The sequence below is a fragment of the Panulirus ornatus genome, chromosome 18 (genome assembly GCF_036320965.1).
Source record: "Panulirus ornatus isolate Po-2019 chromosome 18, ASM3632096v1, whole genome shotgun sequence".
NCBI classification, from domain to species: domain Eukaryota; kingdom Metazoa; phylum Arthropoda; class Malacostraca; order Decapoda; family Palinuridae; genus Panulirus; species Panulirus ornatus.
Window position 1 is genome coordinate 57,838,198 of NC_092241.1, and position 18,839 is coordinate 57,857,036.

Below are 18,839 nucleotides of genomic sequence, written 5' to 3' on the forward strand. Positions count from 1 at the left end.
TACCGTGTACTATGTACCGTAAAGGTCTGGGCAACGAACCTTCTAGAACGCAAAGGCGGTGGTGGAGGATACACGTGTGGTGTACGGAGGGCGGTGTGAGCTGACGTCACAGCGTTGCCACACACACCGTATGTTGTACAACCTCTAACTCCCTATAATGGCGTCATGCAAGGAGGGAGAGAAACCCCGTGTTCCAACAAACACATACCACATACCTTCGGATGATAGGGTGATGATCAGAATGTTAGATTTTATCCTATTATCTGCTGCACTCTCGTTTAAGTACAGTGTTGCCACACACATATCCACTCATTATTGTAAAACCTAAACCATTTCTGCCATCCTGCAAGGGTGTATTTATGAAAATTTAGGAAACGTGCTCAAACAAATATTACATATATTGACTCCTTTTAAGTACTAGGCGTTCCCACAAACATCCAAATATGTTATGCATTTCAGGTGAAGAACACCTGTACACTGAGTACCAGATCTCTCCTATGATAAAGTGCTCACACAAATTTCACATTTTGTCCTCATCCGCACTTCCGGTCATTTATGTAAAGTGCTTCACACACACACACGCACACACACACACACACACATATATATATATATATATATATATATATATATATATATATATATATATATATATATATATATATATATATATATGCACAATCACCTCTTTCCAATAGTGACTGTGCATATACCTCTCCACGATGAAGTGAGGATTCTGCTACAGTTTCTCATTCGAATCTGTCACCAATCTTGTATCATCAGCAAACAACTAACTCACTTCCCATGCCCTATAATAATAATAATAATAATAATAATAATAATAATAATAATAATAATTATAATAATAATTATAATAATCTCCTCATTCTCTCCACATGTCCAAACCATTTCAATACACTCTTCTGCTCTATCAACCACATTCTTTTGATTACCACACATCTCTCTTACCCTTTCATTACTTACTCGATCAAACCACCGCACACCACATAGTCCTTAAACATCTCATTTCCAACACATCCACCCTCCTCCGCACAACCCATCTACAGCCCACGCCTCGCAACGGTATAACATTGTTAGAATCACTATTCCTTCAAACATACCCATTATTCCTCTCCCGGACAACGACCTCGCACACATAGTCTTCGGTGTTCCCACAAACTTTGCCCCCTCGCTCATCGTGTGACTCACTTCCGCTTCAACGGTTCCTTCGCCGCCATGTCCACTCCAAGGTACCTAGATTAACACTTCACTTCCTACAATTTTTCTCCTTCAAACTCACACCCCAACAAAGCTATACCTCTGCCCTGCTGAATCTAATAACCTTGCTTTTATTCACATTTTTTCTCAACTTCCTTCTTTCACAAACTCTTCCAGACTCAGCCACCAACTTCAGCAGTTTCTCTCTCGAATCAGCCACCAGTGCTGTAACATCAGCGAACAGCTGACTTACTTCCCAGGCCCTTTCATCCACCACAGACTGCATTACTCGTCCCTCTCTGCAACACGCTCCCGTTTAAAATTTGACCAAAACTTCAATACTTAGCTTATTAGATATTTTGAATGGACATCCCCAAACTTGGCAAGTTAGGCATTTTACATGGCTCTAACATACTTGGCTTGTTAGGCATTTTGAATTGGCATCCTCAAACTTAGCTAATGAGGCAATTTGAATGGATCATCACACTAACCTACTTATGCCTTTTTTTTCTTGACTGGACCTCCTCGACAAGGTTAGTTAGGCATTTTGAACGGACTTTCTCTCACTAGGCTAGTTAGGCATTTTGAAAGGACACCCACACTAGGCTATTTAGGCATTTTGAACAGACAACATACATTCTGACCGAACTTCCTCAACACGTCAAGCAATGCCTTCACACAAGTCACCAAAATCACAGAGAAAAAAGTGGTAATAAATGAAGCAACATCTTTTCCTCCGTTCCATTCACATCAGCCCAGCCGCTAATTGCACAGTGGTGAACAGACATGTACTACATGCAGCCTCACAAGCACACCACCGACCACGGACGTATTATCGCAGGTAAAATCACAATGTTTGCATGTTGAAATCATGTCTTTTCGATGGTTTGTGATGTGTTTTGCTAGATGCTAACCTTATTTTTTTTTTTTTTTTAATACTATTTGCCATTTCCAGCATAAGCAAGGTAGCGTTTAGAACAGAGGACTGGGCCTTTGAGAGAATATCCTCACGTGGCCCCCTTCTCTGTTCCTTCTTTTAGAAAATTAAAAAAAAAAAAACTGAGAGGGGAGGATTTCCAGCCCCCCGCTCCCTTCCCTTTTAGTCGCCTTCTACGACACGCAGGGAATACGTGGGAAGTATTCTTTCTCCCCTATCCCCAGGGATAATAATGTTCTGACGCATCTTTCATGAGAAAGCTAACCTTAATATCGACCGTAAATCACTCTACCTTCTGAGATATCCTCCCTTTATATCCAGTGGGAACCAGTGTTTTTGCAGGAGAAAATCACAATAAGTAGAGATCTGCGATAGAAATGAAGGTCAGAATCATTCATAAAGACATCAGAAACCATCGTGAAACAATTTCAACCATATCAAACACCAACAAAATTAGCTTAACTGTCCAAAATGGTATAATACTCTACATCCTGGGTGTTCTGAGAGTGGCACATTAAGCCATCATTAATGGCTATCGGGTGTCTAGCTCTGGCCCAAGTTGCCACTAACTTTTCCTTCTTCCTCACATACTTCAAGGGTTACACGCATCGTTCACAGACACACACAATCCCTATCTTCCGCATATAACAAGGAACTCACAAGACTTTACTCACTTGATGTAGTCCTACGATGAGTGATAACCACTAGTTCTGCCTAATAATATAATTTTAGTAATAAAAAAAAGTTTGAGATGAACTCTCCCAATACTGTACAGATGTAAGACTACACACATCCTCAACATATGCCTAGTGTGCTGAAGAGAAACATTTTCATTTCACACTCAATTCAACAAGTCCAACTTCTCCATTCAAAAAGAAAATGCTTTCATCGCGTTGGTGTCACAAATCACTGCTCCGGCATTTTCCTCTGAAGTGTCCTCTGCCTTAGTTTTCTCACTGTCTATTCACATCATAGTAGCCACAGTATCGTGAATGCTTTCATTCCTGGATGAATTGTAAGTATATATAAACGTGAAAAAGTGTCTGGAAACCTGCAAGTCTAAGGGTGAATGCAAAGTATTCGTGATAAAGTGACTATAAGTATAGATAATGTGCAGATAATCAATATGGCGGAGAAAAGATGAAGGCGGGAGCATAGAGGTAATATAAGAACGAACATGATATTACGTTCATAGAGAACTTACCTGAAGGTGACGGCAGTAGCCGTGCAGTAGCCAGGGCCCACACTGACGGTTTATATGGCCGGTGGACCGACAATCGTCGCCAACCACACCGTCATGCCGGCCGGGTACTGTGGGGGAGGTCGAGCTCAACGCTATTTCTGATACCCTGCACACATACGCTGCTCTGGGTTACCACCTGAGTGAGGTAAGAACCTGCAACGTCTTAATGGTCGCCATGTTATGTACTCACTATATACGTCCGACGCTGGTGCGGATTCTGGCTAAATCGCCTCTTTATTTACCTCTTGCTGGCCAATCGGTTCATCAAGTACATTATGGTAACATCTGGGATACGAGGCTACTTTGTTTACCCAAGACAGCTGCCATGAACCTCAATATACACATCCCGAATACTCTATCAAACTTCAACATGATTTTCAATTATGTATATATGTTAAACGGTTCAGTAGTACTTAATGTTGCCGTGCCAAACCACTGCAGTTTGTAAAACGTTCTCTGATTATAGACATGTACCCTTCATAACACACACACACACACACACGGAAAAAGGAAAATACGTCAAAATAGATTGTTTGGCTGTGTAGTTTCTAGCCACATAATGTTACCTGGAGAGTTCCTTGCTGTTAAGTAGCAGTGAACTATAGCCATAGCCGATGAATGAGGCTGATGTGTCACATTCTGACGTCAGGCAAGACGTGGCAATGTGCAACACATCAGGCACCCACACCAACCTTGTACTTCTGCATGACCACTGCTCTTCTGTACCTTACATCTACCCATTCCGTACCAACGTACGCTGGGAGTTGCACCTCAAGCTGCCCTCAAGGATTCCTTGCAATACAGGACCGACATCGGCGTGGAGGTCGAGGTCCTGCTAGGAGCAACACTTGTGTAAGTCAACGAAAATATCGTCGCCAACCCCAGCTTACGAAACTCCTTGTGTCTTCTTATACACCAGTGAAATTTTTCGTCGAAACCATTCAATCCTGCAGGATTACGTTTTAACAAACTACCCTTGAGTAATTGCCCAGGTATTGCTTCACTGTCGTTATTTTCAGAATAAAATAACTGGCACGTGCTATAAGAACCCCCCCCCCCCCCAACTCATTCCCCAACGACCGGGGGGGGGGGGGGTAGCAGTGCCCCTTTATATATACAACCGGAGGTAGCGACCCCGCCACCAGACCTATCCAAGGAGTAGCTGTGCCCACATCCCAACCAGGAACAAGTAATTTAGTACGTATTGTTCAGTAGTGTTATCATAGTGACCTTATCGGTGTAGAGAGAGTAGTAATTGGAAGTTTTGCAAAACTGCTAATTGTGGTGGTTTCATTATTTGATCTTATTAGACCAGGTGACCAAGACTGAAAAAAAAAAGTGATGCTTTCTTACGTTGACGCAAACCATAAATACCCACCTTGCCGCAAGAATGGCTGGACGAGTTGTAATGGCTTAAATGGAAGAAAAATAAGAGTGAAGATACTCCAGGTGGAAAAATTAGAAATCCGCTGTGGATCTCAAAACGAAGAGCCAAATATGTGAGGCAGAGAGTACTACATTAACCTCAGAGCACGGGTGACGGGGTGAACGACTCATACAGCATAAATCAAGTTGCAGGATTTATTATAAATCCTTCGTTGACTCGCTTGTCTTCATCATAACACACGGGGATATATAAACGTTAGCAAAGCTCTTGAACGCTGCTGAATATGAGACTTCGACACTGCTAATAGAAGTCTTACTCGGTTTAAAATACTTCAAACATTGTTGGAACTATTAAATCATAACAAATCTCAATAAATATTCCAGTATCCCCAACACTACCGCTCATTACTAGAAATTACGACACAACCTTAAACATCATCTTCATGGTTACTTTATTTTGGAAACAATGTATTAAAATATTTCGTGGTTACCTGCAAGAAATCCATAGAGTACAGAATCGTACAATAACTACAGTATATATATATATATATATATATATATATATATATATATATATATATATATATATATATATTTTTCCTTTTTTTTTTTTTGCTTTGTCGCTGTCTCCCGCGTTTGCGAGGTAGCGCAAGGAAACAGACGAAAGAAATGGCCCAACCCACCCCCATACACATGTATATACATACGTCCACACACGCAAATATACATACTTACACAGCTTTCCATGGTTTACCCCAGACGCTTCACATGCCTTGATTCAATCCACAAACAGCACGTCAACCCCGGTATACCACATCGCTCCAATTCACTCTATTCCTTGCCCTCCTTTCACCCTCCTGCATGTTCAGGCCCCGATCACACAAAATCTTTTTCACTCCATCTTTCCACCTCCAATTTGGTCTCCCTCTTCTCCTCGTTCCCTCCACCTCCGACACATATATCCTCTTGGTCAATCTTTCCTCACTCATTCTCTCCATGTGCCCGAACCATTTCAAAACACCCTCTTCTGCTCTCTCAACCACGCTCTTTTTATTTCCACACATCTCTCTCACCCTTACGTTACTTACTCGATCAAACCACCTCACACCACACATTGTCCTCAAACATCTCATTTCCAGCACATCCATCCTCCTGCGCACAACTCTATCCATAGCCCACGCCTCGCAACCATACAACATTGTTGGAACCACTATTCCTTCAAACATACCCATTGTTTATGGATGGGGTGGTTAGGGAGGTGAATGCAAGAGTTTTGGAAAGAGGGGCAAGTATGAAGTCTGTTGGGGATGAGAGAGCTTGGGAAGTGAGTCAGTTGTTGTTCGCTGATGATACAGCGCTGGTGGCTGATTCATGTGAGAAACTGCAGAAGCTGGTGACTGAGTTTGGTAAAGTGGGTGAAAGAAGAAAGTTAAGAGTAAATGTGAATAAGAGCAAGGTTATTAGGTACAGTAGGGTTGAGGGTCAAGTCAATTGGGAGGTGAGTTTGAATGGAGAAAAACTGGAGGAAGTGAAGTGTTTTAGATATCTGGGAGTGGATCTGGCAGCGGATGGAACCATGGAAGCAGAAGTGGATCATAGGGTGGGGGAGGGGGCGAAAATTCTGGGAGCCTTGAAGAATGTGTGGAAGTCGAGAACATTATCTCGGAAAGCAAAAATGGGTATGTTTGAAGGAATAGTGGTTCCAACAATGTTGTATGGTTGCAAGGCGTGGACTATGGATAGAGTTGTGCGCAGGAGGATGGATGTGCTGGAAATGAGATGTTTGAGGACAATGTGTGGTGTGAGGTGGTTTGATCGAGTAAGTAACGTAAGGGTAAGAGAGATGTGTGGAAATAAAAAGAGCGTGGTTGAGAGAGCAGAAGAGGGTGTTTTGAAATGGTTTGATCACATGGAGAGAATGAGTGAGGAAAGATTGACCAAGAGGATATATGTGTCGGAGGTGGAGGGAACGAGGAGAAGAGGGAGACCAAATTGGAGGTGGAAAGATGGAGTGAAAAAGATTTTGTGTGATCGGGGCCTGAACATGCAGGAGGGTGAAAGGAGGGTAAGGAATAGAGTGAACTGGAGCGATGTGGTATACCGGGGTTGACGTGCTGTCAGTGGATTGAAATCAAGGCATGTGAAGCGTCTGGGGTAAACCATGGAAAGCTGTGTAGGTATGTATATTTGCGTGTGTGGACGTATGTATATACATGTGTATGGGGGTGGGTTGGGCCATTTCTTTCGTCTGTTTCCTTGCGCTACCTCGCAAACGCGGGAGACAGCGACAAAAAAAAAAAAAATTCAAATTATCAGACTTTTATCTGGCAAATCTTAACAGCAAACCTGGTAAATACTAAACATTAACGCGGGCCATTTTTCTGTTGTTTTCCTTTACTTGACTGAGTTGGCTCTATACTTGACAGCACTGATACCGAGTTTTATGTTTGAAAATAAGGGTGTATATTTCATATTGTACCACAAAGCTTAGAATACTGCAAAATTCTTCGTACGGTACACAGCAGACAAATGCTGACCAGTTATCGAAGACAAAATTGACTCAAACCTATCAAGTGACCGTTATTAAGTTACATTAGGATGAAATAACACGTTACGCTACCATCTGAATGTTTAAGTGATGACTCCTGCCTGCCTGAAGTATTCCTATATATGTATGGTGAACAATGAATATCGACCAGAGCAAGATGGGCATATGCGTCAGTCGAACCTCATCGGCTGATACTCGAAAATTAAAATCAACAGGGTTTATATTCTGATACATTATCATAATTCAACATTACCGCTGTCACATACATTCCGTAGCATCTGCACCTACAAACAATGTATCAAGCGGTAGCGACTGAGTTTACATAACCCACGGTAGTGACCAACAACTTCTACCATGTCCAATTTTTCTCTTATATATACTGTTCAAAACCACAGTGTGAATATCGGAGAAAATTATTTTGCTATTAACGATTCCAGAGAAAAAAATAAAAAAATCACAAATAGAATCTTGACTTTTACGTCAGGGAAGTGTTTGGTAGACATGAAGACGGCGGTGAGTGCAGACATGGAGGCTGGTGCCGGCAGATGTGTGTGTGTGTGTATATATAGCGGCCGCCATGACGACACTGGTGTGTATGGTAGGGCGCCTCACGCAGGAACATTTCTCCATCATGTTTCTTTAAAAGACATAAAACAGTTGTAAGCAAGAGTGAAGGGGTTTAATAATGGTCTGACGCATCTTTCATGAAAAAGCTAAACGTGTAAATCAAACCTTTCCCTATGTACACCAACCTCCCGGCCAGGCACGGGAAGCAAGCAGTCTGAATTGGCAAGCTTTTGGTCGCCGTATTGCTGATAACTCCAATTTCTCTTTTCCTAAAGGAAATTGTTTTATCAAGCATATATATATATATATATATATATATATATATATATATATATATATATATATATATATATATATATATATATATTGGAAAGGCTCACAATTTTGCGCGTGATCAAGATATTCCTATGAGCCCACGTGGAAAATGAAACACGAAAAGTTCCCAAGTGCACTTTCGTGTAATAATCACATCATCAGGGGACACACAAGAGAGAAATATAACAGTCAGTTGATATACATAGTAATAGGCTATGGAAACTATTTCATCTTTCCTGGTGTTACTTATTTGTAGGCGTGGGATATTTTCTCCTGGCTTAGTTCCACTTCATTGCACTCAAAACATCTTTCACGTCATCCTGCCATCTACTGTTCTCTCTACAGCCAGCTCCATTCGTCAGCCTTTCCTCACGACCAAACCCTTTCACCACACACTATAGTATGCTCTTGTTAATGCCACACTTTACCCTATCCTTACTTACACCTCCTCATACCACATGTCTTCCATTTCCAGCACATCCACCCTCTTCCCATCCATGCATCACCTTCGGGACTGCTATACCATGAAAGATATTTATTTGTTGACCCAGACTGTGATCTCTAATACACTCCTGAATGCATCATAAATAGCCTTGGACCCCTCATCAACCCTATCTATGTCTTGCTTCCGCTTCCATGATTCCATTTGCTGCCATATCCACTCCCAAGTACCTATAACACTCCACTCCCTCCAGGTTAGTACCTATAACACTCCATTCCCTCCAGGTTATCTCCAGTCAAATTCCAACTCTGACGCAACTGTCTACCTTCCCTGCTAAACTTGACAACCTTACTGTTAATCATATCAACTTAAAACTTTCTTCTCACCCTCTCCCAAATTCACCCAGTAGTTTCAGCAATATCCCAGTGGAATCTCCCACCAGTTAACCGCGCCATCGGAAAACAACGGACTCACCACCCACACACCCACTCCTCACCCACGATAATGAAAGATCGGGTTTATAACCGTTTTCCTTGACCTAAATTTTTCTTCCTCAGGTCATGGGCTCCATTGACAAGGGCAAGAAGGTGTTCGTGCAGAGGTGCGCGCAGTGTCACACGGTGGAGGCCGGCGGCAAGCACAAGACGGGACCCAACCTGAACGGTTTGTTCGGCCGCCAGACGGGTCAGGCGCCAGGGTACGCCTACACCGACGCCAACAAGGCCAAGGGCATCACGTGGACGGCCGAAACGTTAGACGTGTACCTGACCAACCCCAAGAAGTACATCCCAGGCACGAAAATGGTGTTTGCCGGCCTCAAGAAGAAGAACGAACGGGCCGACCTGATAGCGTATCTGGAAAATTCCACCCAGTGAAGAGGACCTCCCTCCTCCCCACTTCACCTGATCTCTCGCCACCACTCGACGCTGGAAGACTTTCCCCCCGTCATCACCGTAGAATAAGTGAAAAAAAAAAAACAACCTCGGCTCTAGCAGCTAACGAGACATGAACATTCGAGGATCTTTTTTTCACTTACGTAGCCTAGTCACCATGGACGCACGCTGCTGTACACCCGGCCATCAGCCCAGGCTCAGCGCACACCTGCCACACTTACAGGAGCGGCAGGCGAGCACCACCACGACCCTCTCACTTACACACTCCCTTAAACCGCCCCTTACGTGTCTAAACCCTTACCTTCAGGGTTCAGGGGGATATTAATGTATCCTCTGACCCTATGGGTTTGTAGACCAAGCATTGTGGATGTTGGGGGAAGTGTGGTAGTGTGAAGAGCGTGTGGGGAGCGAGCATATCCACCCTATTTACAAACTTCATCAACATTTGTGTATAGATCATACTGATTCATCTCTGTTATCATCACTCATCCGGATGGTTACCTAATTCCTCCTCATCATTAAAATAAATCATATATATTTAGCTTCTCTTGTATCACTTAAACCATCTCGTACCCCCTTTATCAAAGGAAACAACCAGGTCAAATATTGTCAGTTTATTCAGAATCAACGACAGTTTTGATCGTCCATCACACAGCTGGAAATGTCCTCGACTAAATCTTTAATGAATGGACGATAACAACGACCCCCCCCCCCCCCCAGCACGACGGGATCATGATCTGAGCAGGTCAAAGGTTATATAAGGTCCATCGAACCTTTAATAACGCGTCGTGGTCAAGGGGAGTTTAAAACAAGTGATCAAGATGTATGGGAAGACGTAGGCAATCACCTCTCTCATGCGGGTTTCTTCTCCTTGGGGTTAATTAAGCTCTCGGCGGTGGCCAGGCCGAGCTGGGTCCTGATGCCCAAGCTGGCCAGCTCAGCCACCAGGTACTTGAAGGCGTAGGGCATGTAGATCTGTCGCACCGAGGCCTCCGGCCCGCACAACACACACTCGGGGTGCCGCTTGCCGTAGAACCGCGTCCCGCCCGCAAGCCGTATCAGCGGCGACAGCATCCCTCCGCAACCTTGGCACACCCACTCCTGCAACACACAAAACACTCGTTAGAGGCTCCTGAAACACACGAAACACTGGTTAGAGGTTCTTGCAAAACGCAAAACACTGGTTAGGGGCTCCCGCAACACACGAAACACTGGTTAGAGGCTCCTGCAACACACGAAACACTGGTTAGAGGCTCCTGCAACACACGAAACACTGGTTAGAGGCTCCTGCAACACACGAAACACTGGTTAGAGGCTCCTGCAACACGTGAAACACCGGTTAGGGCTCCTGCAACTCGGAACACTGGTTAGGGCTCCTGCAACACGTGAAACATTAATTAGGACTCCCGCAACACGTGAAACACTGTTTTGGTTCAAGCAACACCTGAAACAATTGTAGGGCTTACGATAAATGGGGTTAGCTCCTGAAACTCATTAAAAACACTAGCTAAGATTCCTGCAACATTAAAAACTGGTTAGACCCCCGGCAACACATGATACACTGGTACGGAGCCTGCAACACATGAAATTGATTAGGGCTTGTGTACAGTACGGAACTAGCTGGGGCTCCTACATCATGTGAAACAATGGTTAGGTTTATACAACACAAGCTCATGCAACATGTCCAACACCGATAGGCTTCCAAAATATTTACTTAAGACTATAAACACACTGTGCAACTCAAGTTAGGCTCATAATATGAGACATATTCGGGTGCTGGAATACATGAAACATTAGTGAGGCTCCTGCAGGACTTGGCACACTGGTTAGGCTCCTGCAGTACATGAAACACTGGTTGGGCTCGAACACGAAACTGGTTAGGTTCTCGAATAACCTGGCCGAACACATGAAACTGGTTAGGTTCTCGAATAACCTGAAACACTGGTTAGGTCCCTACAACACAAAACTAGTGAGGCTCCCGTAGTACGAGACACAGTCGTTAGGCTTCTGGAACACATAAAACAATGAAATACTAGATAAGCTCTTGAATAACATGACACAAGTTAGGCTCCTGCATCATGGTACACATCTAACACTAGAGAGGCTCATGTAACACAAAACTCTAGTGAGGGTCATGCCACTCATTAAGCTCTAGTTTGACTCCTGCAACACACGAAACCCTAATCAGTTATATGCAACACATGAACTGGATTGGCTTCAACACTACTAGGCTTGTTAGGCTCACACAGGACATGAATGAAAAACTGGTTAGGTTAATGCAATACGTGGGGGTTTGAGGAATATTAGACAATAAAAATATTATATTCTGCTACTGTCAGTAATCAAGAAACACGTAATTTATTTCAGTTCACAGAACTTCAAAAAAAATTTGGATTACCTAGGCCCCCCCCCTCCTCCTATTTTTTTTCTTAACTACATTAGCTAGACTAGATCATGTTAGGTTCGTAACCTAACCTAAACAAATAAAATCTAGATTCATCAAAATACATTAAAGCCATCAAGGCTAGGCTTGAACCTTAACGTGAATCATACATGCAGGATTTCCGTCATAAATAAATATCTTTCTCCTGTAACACAAAATATAAATAAGGCTCATAGCAGAACATAATAATAATAACTATTACAGCGTCTGAAACACCAATCAACTGGCTCTTCCATTATATGGACTATTACGAGGACTATCAAAAAAATAAGCCATATTATTACGAGATCTTCTACCAAGTGAAACATTAATATAACATTAAGACAGAGGAACTAGCATCACTCTTACAGAGAAAATTTATAATCATAGGCTCTATTACGAACCCAGTACAGTACTTCCGAAAGCACATAAATATATCAGTCCTTCATATACCATGAAACTCACATCCTAAGAGAACGACCTCCTAAACGGAACCCCTGATTCTTGGAGGCATGTTGAAGTAATGCTACACACCACACACAACCTGAACGTCCAGTCTGTAAAACAATGTGTAAAACCCAATCATCTTTCCTATCAGAGAAACCCAATTATCTTTCCTATCAGAGAAACCCAATTATCTTTCCTATCAGAGAAACCCAATTATCTTTCCTAACAGGAAAACACAATCATCTTTCCTAACAGGTAAACCCATTCTAGTTTTCATCTTGTATGCTTCTTCTCTCTTCGGTATTATACAAACCAACCAGAGCAAGGCTATCGATTACTACACTCTCAGTGTTATCCGTTACAATTCTCACTACAATGTCTACATTTCCAGACTCTGTAAGGTAATTCCCTTCTCAGCTGGTGGTACATTGGCAATGAAAATGAAGCAGCTAAAATTCTAACTAAATTCCACACACACACACACACACACACATACATATATTCCTACAAGTCCACGGGGAAAATGAAACACGATAAGTTCCCAAGTGCACTTATCGTGTTTCTTTTTCCCCGTGGACTCAGGAATATCTTGATCTCGAGCAAAATTGTGATCCTTTCCAACACACACACATATATATATATATATATATATATATATATATATATATATATATACACACACGAAAAAATTGCATATAATGCCATTATCCAAAAATTATAAGAAAATTAATGTTTCCTAATATATTCGTACTGGCTTAACTATGTGCGAACTTACTGTCCTTACCCTGATAACAGTATGACAAATGTATGTTTGTATATATGTACACCCGACTGAGGTTACACCGCCAGTTAAAGCTGTCCCGTTTTACGAAGCTGTATCATCATCATCAGTTGACAAGAGGACAATATTTTTACAAAACTCACTTCAAAGGAGTCTAACGTCCCTGCTGCTGAGTGTAGCGGAGCCTTACGAGTGCAAGAGCACCTGTGTGTGTGTGTGTGTGTGTGGAGGGGGGTAAGGTTATACAGTAATACGTAAATATTCACACACACAACATTATGAAGTTGTTAAGGGTCTAGAGACTGATTTGTGCCAGTAACACCCGCTACTTTATAGGACTAGAGAGGCGTGTAGCAGCAGATGTGTTTGTCTTGGGTTCGAACCCCGGCCGGAGTGGTAGTTTTCGTAAGCAAGAAACTTACGCAAGGCGCGTCCCCTTGGCTGCGCTGGGAACAGGGTAGGGCTATATCGGTTTGTTCGATGCTACTACACCGTAACCTCTGATCGACTTTGACAACGTCTTACTTCCACACCATTGTTAGATAGATGCTGGCCTTTTGTTCAGCCGAAGTAAACCAACGCCCCGCCGCGTCTACCGCAAACTCTATACTTACGTAAACCCACACAAAAGTTATATAAATTCGTGTATCAAGTCTATTAGGGAAACTACACGATTATACTTCACGTGATATAACCATAAGGTACAAACCAACCACTACTTTAAATAGGGAGTGAAACAACTTAGTATTTATGTCCATAAATGATAAAGTGAAGTCGCAACGCTAGCCTAGCCCGTCCACCCCCCCCCCCCTCTGCTTACACAAGGTAGTGGAGGTATGGTGGGGATGGAGGGGGGGATACGGGCGCCCGCCACACCACCTCACCAAGTCACGTGACCTGTGAGGTAGGTCAGTGTGCGGTGCGCTGCTGTGCCGTCTGACCTTCACTCCTTCCGACCCTCACCTGGTCTACCCATCACCAATACGTTCATTATGCTGTACACCTGATTACTTCATGACAACTCCAACTTACGTCACTACACGACTGGTGAACTCAAAACACCGAGCATTACGATGCGACCCAAGTGTTACTGACCATCACCCAAGGGTAGTAGTACCGTCATATTTAAGGAGGTTAACACTACCCTCTCAGACCGTATCAATATAGGTCACGGTTAACCACAAACTGTACAATGGCGTTGACCAATTCGCAATACCTTCTCCCCTCCCCCCGTCCTTTTTTTTTTTTTTTTTTAAATCCTACTTACTCCCGTTTCTCACATGATGTAAAAACAAGTCTTCACTACTTCCAACGTTACATGATGTACTATATGTATTCTGCTTTACCTAGTGAGCTTTGTATCGTTAATTCATGATCATCTATGAGGAAAACTATAAATGTCACAGAAAAATATAAATGTCAAAGAGAAAAAGATAGGGCCGGCATGTGTGTGTGTGTGTGTGTGGGAATAGACATACGACCGAACTATTGTAGTAGCCACACACACAATTACAGAAAAATGTAAAGTCTGATTGCTGTCCAGCATACCGTATATTGTCTGGGCCAGATTCAAAATCTTTCCTTCGACTGACGGCTGTCAACCAAAGTCCCCCTCATTCCGTGTCTTCTGGTAAACGACTGAAACAGCTGTTTACCATGTTGAAAAACGGACACAGAAAAAAGATTTCTCAAATCAAAACAACGTTAAATTCCCTGGCTGAGAAAAGGTAGGTAATCGACCGCCAGAAGTAAACAGTTATGTTGTTTCACCCACCCACCAGTCTTTCAGAAGTCACGTGACACACGACTGACGTCATGCTGATGTTCCTATACGTAATGAAGGAAAAAAAAAATGGCATTATTACGATTGTTTTCATGGATGCTTGTGCTAGTCTGTGCATGTCAGTAACTATAAATTAGACATCAGGAGGTACTTTCATAAACACTCACCTCTACGATCATACTCTTAGAATCGGCTAAAGAAGTCCGTTTGGCTCGCGATGTTAAACGGGGACAGATTAGAACCTCACACAAGGGAAGCAGGTCCACATATACAAGCTCCTGATTTTGGTATTATCCTGAACCTATACATGAGAAAGTATTTCCGACAATTATCACACAAACTCGAACGAAACAGAAGCCCTAGAGGAGGCAAGTATATTCCGCACACACACTGCAGGACAGACAGGGGATGCAGGGGGGGATGTGGACGGTCAAGAACCATGGCCGTCGTGTTTCTAAGCTGCACGACACTAAGTCATTGTCTGACATCACTCACATAAATAAAGAACTTGTAACGAATGTCCTATACACACACACACGCACACACACACACACACACACACATATATATATATATATATATATATATATATATATATATATATATATATATATATATATATATATATACTCATACATTCGCCTTATCCCGCATTAGCGAGGTAGCGTTCAGAACAGAGGAGTAAGCCTTAACGGGTATATTCTCACTTGGCCCACCTCTCCGTTCCTTCTTTTGGAAAATTATAAACGGGAGGGTAGGATTTCCAGCCCACCCGCTCCCTAAAAGAGAGAGAGAGAGAGAGAGAGAGAGAGAGAGAGAGAGAGAGAGAGAGAGAGAGAGAGAGAGAGAGAGAGAACGTGCAGTTGTGACTGGAATTCTTCCAAAAAAAAAAAAAATGATTAACAGACAACTACTATACTAAATTTCCAGATCCTTTATATCAATCAGTTAATGTGCAGTGCACAACACATGAAGCCAGGCCATACCACGGGGCAATAAAGAGCATGACAAACCATAGTGGACCTGTACGATAACATGCATTCTGTGGGTACACGTCCGGCAATGCAGTTGACAACTGAACAAAGCATTACCATTAACCAACGACATTATTCTGCAACATGCAAGCGTATTTTTTCTTTCTACTTTCCCACAGTCCAGAACCAGAGTGTGTAGAGATAAGTATTTCAACAAATAGGAGGAGGGAGGGGGATCATGCGCGGTGTGTGTAGAGAGGGGATGGTGTTCGCCATCGACCTCCGGCGCCGCCGGCCCGGAGGTACAGTAGGTCTCACCCCACGGGGAACACGGTGCTTCCTCCCTGCATGGATTCAAAGCCAAGCAGGTCTCAAGCAACCAATTCCAAACCCATACACTGAGAAGTTATAGAGATTAACATTATGTCACACCATCTCATGCCTGCCGTGGAAAACGACGATGCCTAACGTAAGTGGATGTAATGCACAGCGGTGCGTGCACCTTGCTATTATCCCCAGACATGACGCCATCAACCATGGGCCGAGCACCCAGGTATCATTGTCCCTTATCGAGGCAGATATATCGCAACGAGCGCTGGTATGACATTTCGGCTTACCCATTACCGTAACCTTATCCGATATAAATTATCAAGTTGTTACTCTGATTTCCTACTGGGTCTTACCACAACTCCGTGCTCTGTATCAGATAATAACTAATTTGTACATTAGTCCCCTTTATACATATATATTTAAGATAGAACATGCAAGTTTAAATCAGAGGAGTCAATGTACTTCAATACTAACTTTCCCATTCGTAAAAGATTGGCCTCCAATCTCCTTTACAACCTGTTTATGATTCTTTATGCAATTCAGTCCGTAAGAGAACTAATTTATCATTTTTTTGACTTCCTAACATTGAGGGAGGGGGGGGGGGGGGTGTTTGCGGGCCGATGAAGAAACGAATCTATAAATACAATATACCTTCCTAGTCACTGGACGAGCGCCAGCAAGTGATCATTGCCAGATACTACCAGTTTCGTCAGACATTCCCGGTCCGCCACACGCAAACAAGCTCAATCAATTAATTCATTTACTCTCACTAGTCCTAATATGAACCGTACCTAAGCCGGTTTCACCTTCATTTTTCTAGTTTACTGTCAAGAATCTCCTATTGCACTTCTTAAGCAATATTCAGTGTTACACATATACTTTACTTTCATTCTACAGAAAATCTATATCACATCACCAAATGAAAATTTCTACTTCATTAACAATTTACAAACGATTCAATTTACCTCATTAACAGGTTTACAACTGTTTAACCTTTCTTCACTGATTAACATCTCGTTGACTACCTGCTATACTATCATCCCTTCACTTATTACTACACCTTCGGTCTACCTAATACAGTACCCTTCACACACCTGCTTCGGTCTACCTAATACAGTACCCTTCACACACCTGCTTCGGTCTACCTAATACAGTACCCTTCACACACCTGCTTCGGTCTACCTAATACAGTACCCTTCACACACCTGCTTCGGTCTACCTAATACAGTACCCTTCACACACCTGCTTCGGTCTACCTAATACAGTACCCTTCATACACCTGCCTCGGTCTACCTAATACAGTACCCTTCATACACCTGCCTCGGTCTACCTAATACAGTACCCTTCTCATTCACAGATTCACCCAGCTTTTTATGCACCGTCATCTACTCAGTAAAGTAACTTTGGTTAGTTTTCACAACAGTATTACCCTCCACAATGTTCACATATTGTGATCATTCACCAACGTCTTACATACTTTGTTCATTCATCTTTCCACTGCCTTTAATAAGAACTGCTTTATCCTCTTGTTCTTATTGTCTCTTGCCCGCATGTGCTTCATGGTTTCATTTCACAGTTTCACTGACCTAAGTCTAACAACTTCAGACCTGAAACTGTTTCGCTCACCAGCGACCGTAAACACACACCTTCATTCATCCATCTTCCTCACTGCTCCACCTGCCATTTCCACATAATCCTTCCGTTCCTCAGTTCCAACATTCCATCCGTTTCATTCCCATCTTAACCACTTGGTGTGTTTCTTTCATCTTCCCAACTTCATCAACAGATTGATTTACAGATCCATTCAACGTACCCTCGCCAACAAAAATATTCCTTCTACCTAAAACTCATCTATTTTTTGGCTTTTTTTTTTTCTCGACAAACTACACTAAAATCGACGGATATGAAAGAGGCAACGGCTATTGTTCCCGGGGGTTTCCATGACAATCTGCAAAAATATGGATTAGCGTGACTGGGGAAATTTCCCCGTAATTTAACACTATCAGAGCCAGCCTAAATCTATACGCTAGAGGATGAAAATCCCTATCGTGCATTAGGGAACAAAATAAACAAGGAGAAAAACCAGGTTAGGTATAGACCAGCTTCAGAGGTAACCAATGTATCATTACGCCATAATTCAGTCCAAATACTGATGAATCACTAACACAAATTTCAGTTAACAAAATATGTAAATAACGAATATCAAGTATAATTCTGTATGGATGAAAGACAAGACAGAGGAGTAGGGCTAGTGAACAGGTTAGGTAGGTACATCCCAGCTCCCTCGCGTCACAGCAGGCCATAAGTAGGGCATGACGTCACGGTCAGCTGATTGGCGCCACATGATGCGAGCGTCAGAAGCGGCCAAGATGGGGAGAACACAAACATAAATAAAACCTCTACCACAAACTGTGTGCAAGTTTCATGACCACAAACATGACTGACACAAGGAATGCGCTAGACAGTAAACTGTAACGAAAAGATTTATACAATGTTTGCTGATTAGTGGAGCTTAAATCTAACTGGTAAACTCTGGCACAAGGCGGGACTAAC

The 18,839-nt window shown here is 42.7% G+C and overlaps 2 protein-coding genes and 1 long non-coding RNA gene across 4 annotated transcripts in view; 1 reads left to right on the forward strand and 2 right to left on the reverse strand.

Moving 5' to 3' along the window:
• Window positions 1-3,649, reverse strand: part of LOC139755155 (uncharacterized) — a 36,212-nt gene extending 32,563 nt beyond the window's left edge. Inside the window, exons 1-2 of the long non-coding RNA XR_011714055.1 lie at window positions 3,360-3,649; window positions 216-343 (exon numbers count right to left, since the gene is read on the reverse strand). This is a non-coding gene — a long non-coding RNA (uncharacterized lncRNA). The remainder of the gene's footprint in view (window positions 1-215; window positions 344-3,359) is intronic.
• Window positions 3,650-4,232: 583 nt separating this feature from the next.
• LOC139755157 (cytochrome c-like) lies at window positions 4,233-10,091 on the forward strand. 2 transcript variants are annotated; one of them, XM_071673315.1, is made up of 2 exons: window positions 4,233-4,250; window positions 9,214-10,091. In XM_071673315.1, the coding sequence occupies exon 2, from the start codon at window positions 9,217-9,219 to the stop codon at window positions 9,529-9,531; it is 315 nt and encodes a 104-aa protein (XP_071529416.1). In that variant the 5' UTR covers window positions 4,233-4,250; window positions 9,214-9,216; the 3' UTR covers window positions 9,532-10,091. The 2 variants fall into 2 exon arrangements, with proteins under 2 accessions (XP_071529416.1, XP_071529415.1); XM_071673314.1 differs by lacking the exon at window positions 4,233-4,250 and adding an exon at window positions 4,441-4,595.
• Window positions 10,092-10,193: 102 nt separating this feature from the next.
• Window positions 10,194-18,839, reverse strand: part of Polr1B (RNA polymerase I subunit Rpl135) — a 242,799-nt gene continuing 234,153 nt past the window's right edge. Inside the window, exon 22 of the mRNA XM_071673312.1 lies at window positions 10,194-10,650. Coding sequence (XP_071529413.1) covers window positions 10,402-10,650 — 249 coding nt within the window. The 3' untranslated portion in view covers window positions 10,194-10,401. The remainder of the gene's footprint in view (window positions 10,651-18,839) is intronic.